At 32.7% G+C, this 20,530-nt stretch overlaps 1 protein-coding gene and 1 non-coding gene across 2 annotated transcripts in view; one reads left to right on the forward strand and one right to left on the reverse strand.

Annotated features, from left to right (window-relative positions):
• Window positions 1-19,763, forward strand: part of Smp_145020 (putative delta 1-pyrroline-5-carboxylate synthetase) — a gene marked incomplete at its 5' end in the record, with an annotated part of 32,078 nt that extends 12,315 nt beyond the window's left edge. The window contains 7 exons of the mRNA XM_018797228.1: window positions 2,071-2,214; window positions 4,492-4,718; window positions 8,865-9,222; window positions 11,704-11,825; window positions 12,137-12,332; window positions 17,725-17,820; window positions 19,458-19,763. Coding sequence (XP_018652291.1) covers window positions 2,071-2,214; window positions 4,492-4,718; window positions 8,865-9,222; window positions 11,704-11,825; window positions 12,137-12,332; window positions 17,725-17,820; window positions 19,458-19,621 — 1,307 coding nt within the window. The 3' untranslated portion in view covers window positions 19,622-19,763. The remainder of the gene's footprint in view (window positions 1-2,070; window positions 2,215-4,491; window positions 4,719-8,864; window positions 9,223-11,703; window positions 11,826-12,136; window positions 12,333-17,724; window positions 17,821-19,457) is intronic.
• Window positions 7,136-7,202, reverse strand: Smp_tRNA_00386_Gln_TTG.1.1. Its single transcript has one exon. It is a non-coding gene (tRNA).
• Window positions 19,764-20,530: the final 767 nt, after the last annotated feature.

Raw genomic sequence — 20,530 nt, forward strand, 5'->3', positions numbered from 1 at the left:
CGAGCCCAGAACCCTCGGTCTCACTTGCGAACGCCTAACCTATAGACCACTGAGATGGCATCCAATAGTAATAATGTCTAATTTCAATCGATCTATGATCTTGCTCAACCATTCATCTATAGTCTGAGATAGATACCTGTCTCTACACGACACGGATTAAAAACTTATTGTTTTGACGATCCAGAAATAAATTTACTCAACATTTACCAACTAATAAAACCGTTAGATTATAAACCCACAACAACGTAGACTAGAGGAGTTTGAGGATATGAAGCATTTAATTAATAATCAGTGATTCAGTTTCCTATGAAAGATCATACATTTCTGAAGAGTTTAAAACTAGGATGAAATATCATTTCAGCATTTCCAATCACCCATAATTAGTGACGAAAGTTGATTATTAAACAAACCAATATCTGTACAAAACTATTTCATTAGTAAAATCATCGTTTGTTTCCTAGCACTCAACTGCATATTGTTTAATGAGCAATGTGTTATAACAAGCATTAAATGTTATTTTTCAGTATGTGTGCAATAAACTGATTATATTAATGTAAATAGCCAATGAAACAGAAATATTGACAGGAAAGTCAGTTAGTAAAGAGATTCATTTTGCGTTGCAACATGACTTTTTTACTATGAATATTAATTAAAACACTAATAAAAAATATTAAGAAAGTCTATTTGACCACTAAGGATTCAAATATTCCACATCACTTACTATTATCTAATGAAAATAAGACCCATTTATCAGGCTTCATTCTTACCATCTATATCAGTTCAATCCTTTCTATCATATAACAAATATAGGACTATGGAGAAAACATGTATACTTGAAATAGTCAGTTAGTTACAATTAACATAGAGACTGATGCAAATGTATGTTAGCTCTAGTTTTTATTCTGAATCAACACAGTGAGATGAAATTAATTTGTTGAATAACAAAGGAGTCAACATTACAGTAGTAGGAATGATAATGAGAAAAAGTAAATATTGAGAATAGGTTTCGAAAAGAAGAGATAAAAAGGATTTTTTTTTATGGAAAAGTAATAAGACTAAAGATGCAGAGAAAGATGAAAAGTGAATATATATGGGTCACCGGTCGACTTAATTCACTCAACATCTTCAACCAATGATTGCAATTACCTCGAGGACTTATTAAAGTATATATTTGTCATGATTGTATCAGGATTCATGAAATACTCCGTGAACTTGAGTAACTTATAATGAATTATGAGGTCAAATTTGATAAATCACTTATCATATTATTATTACAGCAGTTGGTTCATAAACCTAAGATCATTCACTCATAAAAATTCAATCAATATTTGGAAATTCACATGGTGTTGTTTACTTGTATCTTCCAATTGTTATTTAGGACTGCAATTGATCAGTCTCCACTGCTAGCCACTATCCACCTTTGCTTATAAAGCTTGTGACTTCAGGCAATGTCGAGGCAGTCCGCCCAGTATGCACATATGCTAATAAGAAACTGATCAATTGCAGTTCTAAATAACAATGGGAAGATACAAGTAAATAACACCGTGTGAATTCAAACTTCAACCTATTGCACAAGCAGGTGGATATCAGGACTCAGTAACTAAGTGGGTAACGCGATGGGGTTTGAAGCCAAAATACGGACATTGAAAAGACATGTATCGAAAATCATGAAAACAACCTAATAAGAAGTTTTTAGGACTGCAACTGGTCAGTCTCTAATTTGAAGCAAACTGTACTGGGTTCGAGTCCCAGGGTCAACATCAACTCTGAGATGCAGGTACATCCAGCTGACGAGTCCCAAAGAGGACTAGACGCGGGTCCTGGATTCCACTGCTAGTCGCTATCCATTTTTACCTAAAAACATTTGGAGATGTTTATTTTAAGCAAATAAAATCAACTTCAGAACTACAAGAAATCAACATACATTGACAACAACTGATTATGAATATCTATTCATTCATCAAAACTTAAGATAGAATGAATATGTTATTAGATTGTTTAAACTAAATATTGAAATATTCAACTCACATTATATATTTCATATATATTTCTTATTATTATTATAATAAGCTCGTGAAGCCAGTATACTATTGAACTCATCTACACCTGAGGCTAGAGCAATTGCAATTGATAATTTAGCTGATAAACTTTTAAAACATGAAGATGAAATTATTTATGAAAATGAAATTGATATAAAACAAGCTGAAACAGCGGGTATGTTTATTTGTTTAATTGAATGTTGAATAGATCATTGAAAATATGAACTTGTGATTATATATATATATATATATATATAAATTTCGTGGATTGGTTGAGGTTAGACATTAACACCGTTGGATGACGGCTCAGTGGCCTATCGGTTAAGTGCTCTGATTCGAGACTGGTAGGTCCTGGGTTTGAATCCCGAGATGCGAGATCATGGATGCTCACTGCTGAGGAGTCCCATAATAGGACGAAACGGCCGTCCAGTGCTTTCAGGTTTTCCGTGGTGGTCTAGCTTCAATTGACTCATGAGCTCAACTATATAAAATCTTTAATAATACGTAATTCATGATTCAAAATGAGCACTCCAGTTGTGATTTAAAATATATATATATATATATATATATTCTAATTCCTAAGGAACTAAAAGGTTTTTCCATGACAAAACACAAAATATTGACTTCAGTTGAGTAAACGAATCTGAAGGAGATATTTTAAAACACTGTAGATCAGTAACCACACACGTTTTTATATTCATCCAAAGACAACATAGGATCTAGTATGAACACATACTTGTTCAAGTTGTAGCATGTATGCGTATCACGGTCAACTAGGTTTATGAGTAAAAGCTCACACTAACCTAGACTCTTTATTTCAGGCCTCAAATGACCAATACTAAACAGTTCGGGATGTAAACATATGTTTTCAGACACTTCAGAATGTGATTAAATGATAGAATACACATGTAGTTTACGTAGATTTGTTTCATAGTACTGTTTGTATATGAGTTTTTGTTTACCACTCTGGATAATATAATCACCACTGACTTCACATCGATTAATACCGGTGGTTATTTCACTCAAAATAAAAAGTTATATTCACAGTAAACTGTGTCTTATAGTCCATCATAGTCTTCAGTTGCAGTAAGTGTTTCACAGAAAACAGTTCTGAAAAGTGATATGGGAATAGTTAAATTGTATTGGACAAAATCATCTCACTATACAATATGTAAACAGTCATTATTTATCAATAACTTTATAAATCTATTTTGTTCATTATATCCTTACCAATATGTGCAATTCAATTAATTGCCAATCGTCCCATGAGATCATCGAGATCATTCTCAATGAATCAACTAACACTTTGCGTGTACAAGCAAGTGATATAATTTGAAGGTCTAATAAACCACTAAAAAACAATAGGAATTTATCTGATATTTAGTCCAGTATATCATTTCATAGGGAGAACGCCTTCCATAAACCTTTTTACAATAGATGATATACTATTGTTCGACGGAGTTTCATAAAGCTAGCACAAATTAAAAACAAATTTAATTGTCGTATATTTATTGATCTCTCAGTAGAAGTTGTTTATTGTCTAATCCGAAAGAACAAGTGATTAATTATTGCAATCATCTAAGTTCTACAGGATCCCGATGTCAAGAAGAATAGATTAGTATCAACCACGCTGACCATTACATTGGGTAACCCTTTAAAGGATATTCCTGCCCTTAGAATTGAATATATCCCTTGTTAATGGTTGCAAACTAGGTGGAAAGAGATTTTACTCAACCATCTTGCATATCATTTATGTATCAATTGACAAATGTATTTAAAATTGATTAATTATTGTGTAGTGACCGATGCCATGTAGGTCAATTTCTTCTTGGTGATAATCAAATTCTATCAATCAATACTAATAAGAGAATGACATACATGAAATTGGTCGCTTACTCACTTACTTACTTACGCCTGTACATCGGTCACTACTGAATGATTAACCACTTGTAAATATATCTCTGTCTTACAATTAGTCATTCGCATTTCGAATAGCGCAGTGGTAATGTCTGTGGCTGTAAAGCGAAGTGGTGCGCGATCTAATCCTTCTGGAAGTATTATTTCCCTCAAGATTGCAGGCAAACCTTACTGACGAGTGCCAAATGGCACGAAACCTAGGTGAATTAGGGTTTCCAATCGACTAACTCCATTTACCATTTAACACTTATAAATGTGGTTACCTGACACTGATCAATGGTGAAAAATTCTAGGTAGAAAGCAAAATGTTATAATCTTACGATGAAAAGTGTATATAACATCAGATTTTAAAGGGGTCTAATACACTAAGCTTTGAAATTAAGCGCTCACGTTACTGGCATATATCAGTCATTATATTTCATATTTAGACATTTTATAAACAAAACTTCTTTTGAGGTTAATAAGTACTAAAACGTTTATTATATAACTTATGTAACCAAAATAAAATACATTTTACAATTTATCTTTAATAAAGGTATTTCATCTATTCTATTGGCTAGACTTCAATTAAGTCATTCAAAGATAAAAACATTAAGTGAAGGACTTAGACAAATTGCCAATGAATCGCGTAAACGCCATGGTCATGTTAATTGTGTATTATCTCGTACCAAATTAGCAGACAATTTAATTTTAAAGAAAATTACTGCACCTATTGGTGTATTAATGGTAATATTTGAATCGAGACCAGATTGCTTACCACAGGTAAGTCTTTTGTTCAATTGAATAACATTATTAAAGATATTAAGGAGGAATAACGTATTTGCGAATGAATTTAAAGTAAACCGAACGTTTCGTCTGGCAATCTGGTGCAAAGTTTTTTCAAGAAAATATGATCAAACATCAAAATTATAGAATGTAAATAAGTACACGGTTCTGTGGTTAACTGTATACTAAACAGGACATCCAATCAAATTCGTTCTCTGAGATTTTACAAATACATTCTTCCTCCTTAATGTCTCATATAAACTCGGTACTCAAATAATGTGAAACTATTCATTCAAATTAAGACGAAAGTTCTCATATATTACTTACGATAGTACTGATAAAAAACCTCAAATATTTTCATGCATTCAGTCTGGTTGTCTCATACCCTGTCAAACGTATTTATTGTAATCAATTACTATCCACTGATTGTTGCTCCATTTGTTTTTAATCAAATGGAATGTATTTCAAAAATAAATTCCAAAATCCATTCCAATTTAAAAGCAAAACCAGATTGATACCGAAAAGTATGCAACATGTAATGGACAGAGATATAAAAGTAAAATTATTTAAAATATCGTTGTCCATAAATTTTGTTTTTGAAAGGACATTTGTCGCAATGAATAAGATAATATGAAGCAAGAGTTAAAAATCAGGGTTTTGTTGTTGTTGTTGGAGGATGATCTATAATTAGAGAGAAGAAAGCGAAGACCACGGAACAGTAATTGAAAAATGTTTAATTCTATAGTATATACTTTTAAAAAATATACTTAACTGGAAAGAATTTATATTCCAAAATTTTTTTCATTTTTTTCTCTGAATGACAATGATAATAATAATAGAGTGGGCATTAGCGCATGAGGTCAGGATATTTCTAAAGCATCTTCCATCAAGTTACAAATAGTTGAAACTTGGAAGCATTGGACGGCCATTCCGTCCCAGTATGGGACTTCTCAACAGTACGCATCCACGATCTCGCACAAAGGACTCAAAACCAGAACCTTTGGTCTCACATGAGAACACATAGTCTCTGGACCGCTGAGCTGCTATCCAACAGTGTTAATGTCTGACTTCAATCAATCGTGGAGTTGTAGTGAAAAGCCGTGACCAATGGAGTTCTATCCGTGTCGTGTGGAGACAGTTATTCACCTCAAACAATAGATAAAAGGTTGAGCAAGATCATAGATCGACTGAAGTTAGGCATTAATACTGTTGGATGCCAGCTAAATGGTCTGTAGGTTAAGCGTTCGCACATGAGGTCGAATGTTTTGGGTTCGAGTTCTGTGTGCGGGGTCGTGTATACGCACTGTTGAGGAGTGCCGTACTGGAACGAAACGGCCGTCCAATGCTTCCAAGTTTTCAATAGTGATCCATCTTACATCGACTCATGAATTCAACTATCAAAATTACTACAATCTCCATAAATCCTCATTCTGATAACTTGCAAATAGTTACCTTAATAGAATCATTCACCTTTAAACAATTTTTTAAACATAGGCCTGGAATAAATAAAGGTTATTTCATTTGATGACAATCTCATAAATATATTGATAGTAGTATTGGTTTAATAAATTAAGAGTGGAAATTTTAAAGAAAATTATAATAAATGTATTGTGTCGACTTTGTTGAGTAATTCAAGATTCAAAGTAACAACCTGCAATTGATTCTACTCACATTACAGTCGTTTTGACTCGAAAACTTGAATACCAGCTTAGTTTGAATTTTCTCTGAATTATCTGATACCTTCGCATTTATGCAAAAAAAAACATAGAGAGATGAATAACTGATTAAATTTGATCCAATAATGATGTACACAATTTAGCTGATTAATAGACCAGAATAAATGAAACCTAAAAGATTGCCTTTGTTCAGTATATCTATCTCATCTAATATTGATATACATATCAAAATTACTGAACTGTATACATGTCATATAAGTAAGGTTTTTTGTCAGAAATTTTCAAATTGTTCATTGATATATGTATTTTTTTAAATGTCAAGTCAACCATTTGACACCAAATGACACTAATAACTAAGTATTTTGATCAGCTTAAGAAACTATGCGCGTTATGATTACATGATTATCATTCAATTTAAGCGTGTAATAGTAACATTATTATCAATTAACATGCATATTATGTTAAATGTTTGATTGTGATCTAGTGTCATTTGATCGAAACAAAATATTGAAGTTTACTTAGTATTGTTTGTTTGGATCTTCCCATCGATGTGTTAGGACTGCAACTGGTCAATCTCTAATTGGCATATGTGCATACTGTGCGTATTGCCTCGATATAGCCTAAATTCACAAGCATGGTAAGCAAAGATGGATAGTGGCTAGCAGTGGAATCCAGGACGCACGTTTCGTCCTATTTTGGACTCGTCAGCTGGATGTACCTGCATCTCAGAGTTGATGTTCACTCTGGGACTCGAACCCAGTACATTTCGCTTCAAACACCATCGCGTTATCCACTCGGCCACTGAGTCCTCATATCCACTTGCTTGTGCAATGGGATGAGGTTGAAATTTACTTAGTATCGTTTGTTCGGATCTTCCCATTGATGTAAATATTGTTAGTAAATATTGTTATGACTAAGTTATAATTGAAATCACTAGAGAGATGCACCAGAAGGTTTTTAATTCTCTATCTCAAACTAATGTTCATGTCTGTAGACTTATGTTCTTTCTTTTCATCTAATGATAAACTTCAACCGACCATGATCTATGGCTTAGTTAATTTTAACTGCTATTGGTTCAAAACGCATGTGTTCTATTGCCGTTGACAGAATTTACCAGCAAGCTAGCTTTTATCTACCGTATATTTCAAACATTCATAGATTATATACATGAATGTTTAGACTACGAAGCAACCCAATTAAGGGATTATATTTTGTACGCAATTAAGCCCTATGTGATATGAAATGAAACAAAATGTGTATAATTAATTCGCAATATTTTCGTAATAGTAAGACCTTTATTAATAAATAATGGGTCTAATGAAAGCTTACATTTAAGGGAACATAGAAATATAGTTAACCGGTTATTCAATAGTTAAACTATTAAAACCTAAATAATAATTCTCTGTAGTTCTAAAAGTTTCTGTTTTCTTAATATTCATTTTATTACCATAGCTGAAATCATGAGTCAATTAAAGCTAGACCAGAAAATATGAACTTGTGATTATATATATATATATATATATATATATATATATATATATATATATAAATTTCGTGGATTGGTTGAGGTTAGACATTAACACCGTTGGATGACGGCTCAGTGGCCTATCGGTTAAGTGCTCTGATTCGAGACTGGTAGGTCCTGGGTTTGAATCCCGAGATGCGAGATCATGGATGCTCACTGCTGAGGAGTCCCACAATGGGACGATCTAGTACGAAAAGTTTCTGTCAGGTTTTCGATGGTGGTCTAGCTTCAATTGATTCATGATTTCAACTATGACGATACTGAAATCCCCACAAAACTCCTTCTGATTCATTTTTTTACAACAAAAATACCTATAGAATTACTTACTAATAATACCGTCAAGATAATTTAGTTGGTTTACTAGTACAATTTATTACGCTGAGCATTGATTTAGCTATATTACCAAGAATTTAAAGTTGAATAAGTTCTACTGATCAAGTTGCAATGCGTTTCTCAAACCAAGTTTCTCGATTGATTGGTACAAAGTATTTTTTCATGTTGTATGATTTAAAGCAGATTCTAGGAATTCTCTTAATCTAGGTTTCGTTCATCAGTAAACTTCTCAGTTTTCAGGCCACAACTGATGATAAACTGTAGGATAGAAATGATACGAGAATAGTTTTATTAAGTTAGTTTGAGTGGTTACTCATAAATTAAAACTGTAACTCAAACTTATTTATAAAGGTTTGTATTATCCCATTATTGATATTCACTACTGAATTCAGGTCAGACTTTATTGATTAATGTGCAACAATAAAGCAATACTAAGTTAGTTCCAGTATGAACATCAACACTGGTAAGCAGGTAATTCCAATTGACAAGCTCCTAACAGGACAAATAGTCTTCATTTCTTCCACTGTTAACACTTATCCGAATTATAGTAAAACTTCTATGTGAAACTGCTTCATATTTTTACAAGTCAACTAAATAACTTTAATTAAGGTTGCTGCACTTTCAATCGCTACAGCCAATGGTCTCTTAGCCAAACCCGGATCTGAAGCCTTACATACAGTTCGAGTACTTCATAGACTTGTTGGTGAAGCTTTGGAAATGGTCGATCTACCATCTGGAGCTGTTGGTCTACTTGAAGGACGTAAAGATGTGGATTATGTTTTACAGGGTATAGATAAACAATCTTTTGTTGATTTAGTCATTCCAAGAGGTAGTTCAAAAATGATTGAAAGTATTCGTAATGCAGCAAACAAAGCCGGTACTGGTGTACCTGTCATGGGGCATGGATCTGGTGTCTGTCACGTTTATGTTGATTCAGCAGCTGATCCTGAAAAAGCTTTAAAAATAGGTAAGTAAACCTTTTGTTCTTGTTAAAAGAATAAAAGTAAATCATATAATGTTGAAATTACTGGAAAGTGTTAACACCAATACAATAGTTCAATAATATAAATATGTGAAAATGTAAATGGCTGAGTAACACTGTAGATGATTGATTCTGTTTTGCGTATTTAACTAACAATTGTAAATTATTTTAACATTTCAAGAACAGAAAATTTTCGTATACATATGTATTGGGGTGGTTACCAGGAAGCAAGACGAGGCATCCATTCGATCTCAGGACGATAGAACGTTTTAAAATATCAGTGTAAAATGATGTGCTTGAACAACTATATAAATTTCCTGCTTGGGGATTGGCTGGATTTTGGTGATGTAGCCTATACCAAAAAGTTATATATCCACCTGTTTTTCTGAACATTTGGACGCTTACTTCAGTAAATATTTCTCCTGTTTGGTGTTACATTTCGATTTACGGTTGTTAAAGTATCCCATATCAGCCTTAAGCAAGTAGAAGGTTTAACAATATGTATGTTTTTTAGTGTAGAACACCAAATAATACTTTTTCCATTGAGTCTATAGCTGATGATATACTCAGATATCAAGACTTGCGCATAATTTTACAGAGTGAGTTAAATGTTCAAATTACAGCGTGTAGACAAATAATAAAATAGTTCAATGGGCTTACTACAAGCTCATCTTCCAGTACCTAAGCCGTATTATCACTTTTTACGAAATCCTGTTTTTTTTATCCGCTGTTAAGTTGTACAAAGTCATCATTAACTTTTAGTTTTAACCATAAGCCTGACTAAATATGTTCTTTTAAGGTTCAATTTTACTGATACGATCTGGAGAACGTTGCAGTAATTGACATCTGTGTTATGCAAGTTTGAAACGATGTGTCAGAACGTGTCAGTATGATCACCCAAACAATTAAACTCAAGACATCAAGCGGACTTAGTACAACTTATTAAAACATTTAATGAAAATTCAATGATTTAAATTTTCAGAGTTGAGCCAGGTTTTTTTGTAAGGGGATTATCATGTGAAGGGTTGAGTGCGAAACTATTTTACCCCACAATGTGTAGATTCGACGTTTCCTTTGATTAAATATTGTTAAACTAGCTTAAAAATAAACGAATTTATGAGGTACTGAAGCTTCATCATTTACGTTGTCAAGTGCTGTAAGTTTTCATGGAATCTCACCTCTAAATGTAATTCCAGTTCAATAAGGGGTAAATGACAAGGTTTTGGATTATCTAAAGTATGATTTTAATTTAGGATTTCTTTGTTACATGATCTGGACTGTGTACTAAATACGGAACATAGACTAAAAGAAAAAAGTTATTTACTTTAAAAAGTACTTCAGCAGAATAATGTATCATTAGCTTTTAACTAGTTACAAATTAATGACAAATTTTTCCAAACCTTTATTTACTCTTTATCTTGATTTTTTAACTGCTTCCGCATTTCCTAATTTACCCTAAAACCAGTGTTAAATGTTTGTCAACTTACTCCTCTTGAAGTTCTAGCTGTAAATTCTTTAGAAAGTAGTCTAGGATCGATCGTTATATTAGTGTAATATGTACTCAGACGACTGAGTTTTTACTATCTATCAGTAGTGGAAACATAGCTTTATAAACTATCAAGCTGAAACCAGAGGTTATGATTTTATTTAGTTCGAAAATGTTAAACTAAAATGATAAACCTGTACTATATCACTGAAAGACCTTGAGATCCTAACCTGCTTGACCAATCAGGAAATAATATGAATGTATAACTTATTTTGCTAAGACTTCGAACAAAAATCTGTAGTTTAGGATCCTTGCATTTCAAGAGGTATCAGTTCTTGATAAAAACTCTAACAATAACTGTCAAAACTTACTCTAAAAATTGAAATATAACCCTAATTGATACATCCGCCATCACATCGAGTCACTTTCCATACTTACCATTGGCTCAACGGCATGGTGAAGTTTTGTCTCCAAACCAACAAAATATGATTTATTTCAACATGTTTAACTTTGGTCTAATGACATTGTTTAACTGATTCAAACTACTTTGTTAGCTCAACTTAATCTATCTGAGTACAAGATTGATATGCACAGTCAGAAATGAAATGAGTAATTATCAGTTGTATAAATTACAGTGATCAAGCCGGTAAATTTTATTATTTTAACCAGCAACACGTGTCATTCAACAATTAAATTCATCAATCATCAACTAGGCTTTATGATCAATATGAGGTTGTGGAGATTGTTGAGTTTTTGATTGACATCATGAATAAATCAATGTTAGACCATCATTGATAACCTGGAAGCACTAGACGACCGTCTCGTCCTAATATGGAACTCCTGAGAAATGCGCATCTAAGATTCCGTACATGGGATTCGAATGCAGGACCTTGTTTTAAAAGCATAAAATTTAAAGCAGGTATGAACAATATGAATATTCACTGTAACTTTAATTGTGTTCTCTCTTATGTTTTTTTCAGTTATTGACTCAAAGTGTGATTATCCATCAGCTTGCAATGCAATGGAAACTTTACTCGTGCATAAATCACATGCTGAATCAGGCTTACTGGAGAGGTTATGTAATCATTTACGAGATCATAAAGTAAGTATCGAATAAGGTTAAATCTGTGACTAACTAATGACAGTCCAAAGCTAAATCAATAAACATTCTAAAGTATTATGTTGACCTTGATCATACACAAGGAGCAACTAGATAATCACTGAGAATCAGGGAGTACAAGTTAGCTTTTTCATCACATACTGAAGCTCATCAACATTCCGTGTGATGATAGCGCCAATACATTTTATTGAATAAATCTTGTGACATGTTGACCAATTATCAGCTTAGTGTTTGATAGCTTAAACTGTCATTTTTTTCAGTATGCTTATTATTTAATTTGTTCTTTTTCTCAGGTGAAACTGCATGCTGGACCAGGTATGATACGTTTAGGTCAAAATTTAACAGATGAAATGAAACCAGCAAAGAATCTATCTTACGAATATGGTGATCTAGAATGTACTGTAGAATTAGTAGAAAGCGTAGATGAAGCTATCGAGTATATTGGATCGTATGGAAGCGCACATACTGAATCGATTGTAACAGAAGACAGTAAGATAAAAAATTTCATTTCTTACCCTGTGAAATTGTATGAATTAAAATAATCTATCCAAAACATCAGTATATATCGAAAATAAACATTTTCAACATTTAAAAATGGTCGAACCATTTAACTTCGTGGTACTTTACTGATATTTTTCATCGATAATGACAATACTTGTAAACGTCTTTAATAATCTGAATTGAGTGATATCCTGTTTATGAAAATAATCTGTCTCGAAAAGTAGCCCAGATGGTAAAATTCTGTATATTTCTGTGATAGCCTAAAATCAGGGAGACAAACTTAGGCTTATAAACATTAATTTTTGAACGGTTCAGCTATTTTTTCTAGTTCTTATGTAACTTATTTGATCTTTCGAGCTCTTCTTTTTTTGCAATGCATCAGTTAAGGAGTTCAATAAGATATTTGAACTAACCAGAAAAAAAAACATTAAAATTCATCTCGTGTAGTGTTTAGTGTGTTTAGATCTTCCTTGAGCACATAAGTTGAGTCAATTTATCGTGTTAAATAGATTCCTGATCGCTATGCTTCCACAGGTTGAAAACGTTAGGATCCAAACATTTGGAATGACTATAGAATTGTAATTAATTTGTACATACAACTGTACCCTAGGTTTATTTTGATTAGAAATTACCACCTAGTTAGTTACATGATTGTTTATAACAGTGAATGATGTGAATCCAAATGCCTCAAAGAACTAAGTTTTCTCAAAATCACACATAGTATTTGTCATCAAAGAGAAAATTTAGAATTCTGCATTGTTTAGCAAACGACTACACGTATAAGATAAATATTTAATCGAGTTTGTTTCAACTTGTCAGATTGATGATATGAAGAAATGACAGTATTACCATAGGTTTCCTTTCAAGCTTATTGACTAGAGACAGGGTTTTCATTAAATATAATAATATCATAACGTAGAAGTGACCAAAAACAATAATTATCTGGGTTTTAGTGATAAATAATTCATAGAATATTCAATCTTTACTGACAGTTTAATACGGTAATACTTTAGTATTATGAATAAAATCTACAATGCAGGGGCTTATTTTATAGTATGACTGATTGACAATCTGTTATATGAGTGACACTTGAGCCTAATTGAACGAACAAAATTCATCGACCTAATATAACCTATAGGATTTATAGAACACTATCTACAACCATGTCCGTGGTTTCCGAAGAAACAGTCATCGATTGATAGTATACTACTCGAGGTTAGTTTATATATTGAGTGAAAGGAAAAGTCTAATATTTGAACGAAGAATATTCTTTTCGATAAATTCTCTTCAGGTTCTACAATTATATATCCAAATTAATAATCCGAAAAATGGCCAGGTTAAAGGCAAAGTACATCGTTTAATGCATGTAAATTTAGGAATGTCAAATCAAATAGAATAAAATTGTTAATGTGAGAGAGAGTGATGGCCGATTAGCCTTTTTGGACGTCCTCTTAACTAAGAGATCAGATGGATCGTTAAGAAGAAACATGAACAGAAAAAGTACGTGGACTGGACAGTATACACACTTCCTTAGCTTTGTACCTCTACAGTACAAACGAAACCTAATCAAAACCCTTAGCTATCGAATACGCACTATATGTTCGGCTGATGTAGTTGACAATGAGCTAAACACATTGCATAATGCTCTAAGGGAGAACGGGTATCCCAGAAAATTTATAATTAAATATATGATCTTGAAAGTGAAAATAGGCGAATTCCAAACGGTCAAGAAAAAGTCCTTGTTCATGCGCCTACAATTCAGGGGGGATGCCGCTAGCGAAATACTTGCTCAGAGATTACGCAGATCTATCCAAAAATCTTTCAACGCAGGTGAACTACGTTTGGTGTTTTCTACGCGTCCAATGGTGACACCGAGGCTTAAAGATGAAGTTCCTAGAATGACCACTTCATTTTGTATTTATCAGTTCGACTGCTCCTATGGAGCAAGTTATATTGGTCGAAGTTCTAGGAATTTACATTTTCGTGCTCGTGAACACCTCCCAGCGTGGCTAAGCAAAGGTCTGATGAGGAATGTAAACAGCTCGATTTTGGCCCATTTAGTACAAACTGGTCATAGTGCCAATATAAACCAATCTTTTTCAATTATTTATAGGGTCAGTAATTTTTTGCCTAAGCTTGTCAGGCTTAAAGTCCTTCAAACGGCGGAGGCAGTAGACATCAGAATGAACAAACCAGAGCTATGTGTACAGAAGAAATATCTCCAACCCCTACTTCTCCCTTGGCCAACCACAAGGCCAATTAATGAACAATCATCTTAGCTATTGTATGACCTAATTTGACTATGTACTTACGACCTTTCGTAGTCAAATGTAATTGTCTCTCTTATCTTTATTCACAAATCTTTGTATATTATTATTATTATTATTATTATTATTATTATTGGTTAAATATCATTATTAATCCCCCCTAAACATGATTCATTCACATCGCATTGATCCCTCCTTATTACGTCTCACTAATTTTTCACACATTTAGTCTTCCACTTGATCGAATTGTAATTGCACTATCATATCTCTCTCACCCTATCCGACCCATATTTATATTCTGATCACAGATCTTAAATTTTCACTTTACATATATACAGATTCAAGTTAACATTCTATATGAGTCATATCAACATTAACAATTTTATTCTATTTGATTTGACATTCCTAAATTTACATGCATTAAACGATGTACTTTGCCTTTAACCTGGCCATTTTTCGGATTATTAATTTGGATATATAATTGTAGAACCTGAAGAGAATCTATCGAAAAGAATATTCTTCGTTCAAATATTATGATTGGGATTTTTAAACGATTGAAAGGAAAAGTATTTTGAAGTTTCTAGGTCTAGGGTTCATTTTACTTGGTACTCATTAGATAAGCTCATATAGAACCCTGAAGAAGCTGGTTTTCGTCGTGAGATGTTATTCTATCTCACCCAGTGTTACAGTCAAAGATGACAGCTCGAAGTGATTTGATTAACGACCAAATTGTAACAAATCTCAGAAATTTACATACATTGATCATAGTATGCAGTCTTTAATACTAATACAATCCAACTGATCAACATAATGAGTGAATACTTCTCTTCATAGTTGAAAGCTTGAGTCAATTGAAGCTGGACCATCAAGTAAAACCTGGAAGCACTGGATGGCTGTTTCGTCCTATTGTGGGACTCCTCAGCAGTGCGCATCCACGACCTTGCCTCGTATATATAGTTATACGATTCATTTTGAAAGAAATCTACTGAATATAGGAAGTAATAATGATCTTCTGATGAGAATGAGATTGTAACACTTATATCGATTGAGTTGTTTGAATAATTCTGAGAAAGGTCTACTAAAGCCTATAAAACGATAAGATATTAGATGATGACCTGAATAAAATTAAAATCATTACAATTATTTATAATCTTTGAACCAAACAAATTAAGCCAACTCTGTCTAAGACAAATGATAGAACAATAATCTCTGAAAATCACCTTTGTCCGCTACGTTAAAACTCTGACCACACTTAATTTATATAAAAATACTTAATATAAAATACTGACTATAGTCATTTCACATGGTGGATGTCATTGTCTATACAAACTTTGTGTAGGTTTGATAAAGACAGATAGCATATTATTCTTTCAAGACAGTATCTAACAAGTTAGGGAAATATGCCCATAGAAGAAAAAAATGTATCAATTACTTTTAATCAATAGATTAAGTTTAAATATTTTCACTTCGTGAACACCAAGTGCTTGTCACAAACTGATAATAACGGTACAATCTTTTAAAGAAATAAAAGATTTGTTCTGTCAAGAGCCCGAAATTTTTTATGGACTACCGTATTATTTGGAGTTGACCTAATTGAGGTGGTGAAAGACTTTAACCTGTTAGTTTTCAATGGTGAAGACTTATATTTTCAGGTGAATGGGATTAAGCAAAATGAAGACTATTTGATTTTAAACTAATTTGTGAATGATAATACTGTAGAGATTGACTACAATTACATTGGACTAAATATGCATTTGATGGTGCACATCACTGATAACTCTTTAACTAAATGAAATACATGTTTATCACTCTACAGGTTTAGAAATAATCTATATTATTGGTGCAGCCGTATTTTTCATTGACTTAATGTCTGGTTGTAAATTACACTCATGCTATTTTAGTAACCTAATTCATAAGTTCCACTATTTCTCGCTCAAGTAATTAAATACACCTAAAATCGTAAACCATGGTTATTCTGTAGTGAACAAAACACGACTGGGGAAAATCGGATTTATTTAAGCACAAATTACAGACTATCTCACTAAAATCTGATAACCATTTAGTAAACAGTTAATTTGCAAAATAGCACCTAATTTTCTCAATCTTCACTGTTTCTTCTGTAAATATCAATCCATCTTCTCTAATTTCATTGTTTATGCACTTTCTTACCAATTGCGCTTCATTTCATTTCTTTCCTTATCGGTTTTCTGCCAAAATACATTCTATGTCTGACCATCACCACATACTATTTATGTGGATATAAGTAGACCAGGCCACAATTCTACATGAGTCGAATTTCCTACATGAAAATGACGTAGTTAGTGAGTGGGAACTCATGGCTAAAAGTCTGCAAAACATTTATTCATAATGGAATTGTATTGTTAGCATTGTTTCATTATATATGTATGAAAGGTTATCTTAACATATCAATGCTTTTATTATTAATGTTTGACCTTTCACATATTGACTCAAAATACATTTTCATTTAACATGTTTGAGTAATTGCATACGTAGATCAATCTGTTCAATGAAAAACAAAACCAGGTAACGACTCAGTAAGAAGACATTGAATACTGAAAGTAATCGACAACAATCATCCCTTACACTACTGAAAGAAATAATGAAATAAACAACACAGTTCACAAAACTATAATCATCAACGTTCTTATATCACTGGTGACTGGTACCAACTTGGTGCATTGTTTCTTTTAAATCTGGAACTAAAAACAACAGAATATAAAGTATGTCGATTAGCTGGAGAGGGTTTATCTAATCATGTAATTTATCACTGTGCCGAACTAATTAGTGTTTTGTGCAAACCATTTGTATTATCAATCAAATAAAAATTCACTAATTGTTGAATGATTTTCATATATAAGTACCTAGAAATTTAAACCTTCATATGAATTTCGTGATAATGGATCTTAAAATCTACTTCAAAACAATAATTTTTAGAATACCATTTCTTCCGCATTAATCTTAACCAAAATGAACCACACTGAAAATATTTAGCATGCTCTAATATATCCACTAAACTGAATCATCTGTCAGATAATTACTAAATTAATTTCCTAACTATATAATGCTTACTTTTTTTCTCACTGAATATATAGAAGCTACAGCCGAAATATTTCTTGAGAAAACAGACAGTTCATGCGTTTTTCACAATGTAAGTACAAGGTTCGCTGATGGTTACCGATTTGGGTTAGGTAAGTGTATATGTTTACTGCATTATATGTATATATTTTACTGTCCATTTTGGTTAGATCAAGAGGAGTATCGATTATAACGTGGTTCTAGTTTGAGTTTCGTTTTCCGAGTTGGATGGTTTAGTCATGAATCTTTCATTGTTCTTCTGAACAACATCATCAGCACAAACCTCAGGTAGAAATGAAGTGATCGGATGTCCCAACGTATGAATCACGACTTGTCCTGTAGACCTCGATCTTGACTGGCCTTTAACCTGTCATTGTCTACTTCTTTATTTTGATTATTGGTCCTACATTTGTCCATAATTTTTTTCTGATTGGTTGACGTATCAGATTGATTTAAATGTGTTTTTTGATTGCTGATTAACCTCAGTGTCAAGCTTCTAAAAATTCTCTAGCGCCTTTAAATAGTATTCCCTTTATCAAAAATCTCACATTTTCCCAATTGGATGTGTGTCTTCAGTTGTCCACATGATTGGTACGGCCACACAATCAACTTCATCAAAAGACATCAACCAAACGCATCAACAGAAACGAAATCAAGAACCCAAACCAACAAATGGATCACCCTATCAAATATAAAAGACATCAAAAATTACAAGGAGATTATTGAAGCCATTTGAAATAAGTGTAACACACAAACCAACAAAATCACTTCAATTAATCTTATGCAAACCAAAAGACGAAATGGCAAAAAAAGAAAAACCGAATCATCTACAAAATACATTGTTCCAACTGCGAAAAAAACAGTACATTGGACAAAGAAGACGATGAATGTTACATTGAAACGAACTAAGTCCAAACACTATAATTGAAACGTAGGAATCAGTGTCACACGAATTCAGCGATATCGAAGCAAAGTGAAAACAACAACCAGAGATCTTGAAATTCAAGCTGAATAAACTTCTTTTCAGTATGATATTGTGAAGATTATTGTTCTTCACTGAAGACAAGAACTGGTCTATGTCACACCACCATTGAAAATGTAGAATAACTAGATGAACATTTCGTCTTAGAATTGGGAATCGTCAACAGCGGACATCCACGATCTTGTATGCCAGATGCCTAAACTGTCTTAGTGTTCATGTTCGAATACTCACTGCTGTTAGTATAGTATCTGGTTTGTGCGTTTATTATTGAACAGTAAGTGTTAATTGTCACACTCGAAAGTATCATGTACTCACTACCCACTAGCTTCGAGAGAAAACTCTCAGTGTTTTAGTGAGATGTCGTCATGACCTGTGCAGTTCAATCGAGTTGAGTGTGAGTCAGCTACCCACTGAAGGCAATAGAGAATGGTCACGCAGTGTTGTGTGCTGATTGAATGTAGATATAAATGCCGTTGAATGCCAATTTAGTGGTCAAGAGCTCAAGCGTTCGCGTGCTGGACTAGTGGTAGTTTTGATTCCTGTATGCATATGCAGGTCTTTGATGAGCACAGGTGAGAAGTTCAATACTAAGATGGATCGGCTGTTCAGTGCTTCTAGGTTTTCTATGGTGGTCTAACTTAGATCGGTTCATGATCATAATAAGCAAGTGTTATATTACTTTATTTGTTGAATGATTGTTTTACAATGTGATTCATATGTATTAAAATCAAAATGTAAATATTATTGTCTTAATTTTTAAAAAAACAGGTGCTGAAGTTGGAATAAACACAGGGAGAATTCATGCTCGTGGACCAGTTGGAGTTGAAGGACTATTAACAACTAAATGGATTTTACATGGAGATGGACAATGTGTTACTGACTTTAGTTCAGGAAAATTAAATTACCTACATGAATCTTTGCCAATTAAATAAAGAAAAATTAGTTTGTGCTTACTATACATGTTTATAATTTGTAGAGAAAGTCAGCATTTTATGCTTTTCTTGAATGTATCAAGAGCTTTTCATGAAAGCTCATATAAAATGAAGTTTTAATATAATAAATCAGTTTCTTTTTAATTGAGGTGTTCTCTTAAGTATTTACTAAAGTACAAATTATGATAAATTATAGTAGAAATGATTCTTTTTAGGTTGTTTTGATGTCAACACTTCAAGCCTAAATCTCTTGTGAAACCGCGACGAATACCACCCATCAAATGACTGAAATGAAGTAACTAAACTGATATTTCCCATCCTCAATTCCTTCAAATAATTCTAAAACTCCAGAATAACTCTTTATTAATGAAAGATGATATACTGCGTTATGCAGACATACCAATTCAAGGCCAAGTCACAACTCACTTTATCTTTCTAAGAATACAGATATACACTATTCGTTGGAAATCTGGCTTTATTTTTGGAGGGAACAGATATACATTTATGAATAAGTTGGTTGTATATTTTCTATTTGAGTTAGCTGGAATTAGCTGCCTATTTATTTTGGGTTTTTTTTCTTTTCAGTAGCTAGTTGAAGTACACATATACGAAGCTTATATTATCATTCTTAAAAACGAAAGATTCTAATTATATTAATTTTCAGTTGACATTCAAGATACCGACAAAATTAGTAGTGAACCGAAAAAACGTCCTTATTACAAACAAATAAATGCAGCGTTATGTTTTATTGTACAAATTTCTCAGGACTATTATCTCATTGACTGATTCTATCATTCAAATTAAGGATTATCTTCACAACATAACGAGCTTTGTTGAAATAGATATACTAATTGAGAGAAAGTGGATGCTGGAATATTCATATAAACAGTTGGCCCAAGTAGAGAAGTT

Source organism: Schistosoma mansoni, chromosome 4 (assembly GCF_000237925.1).
Source record: "Schistosoma mansoni strain Puerto Rico chromosome 4, complete genome".
NCBI classification, from domain to species: domain Eukaryota; kingdom Metazoa; phylum Platyhelminthes; class Trematoda; order Strigeidida; family Schistosomatidae; genus Schistosoma; species Schistosoma mansoni.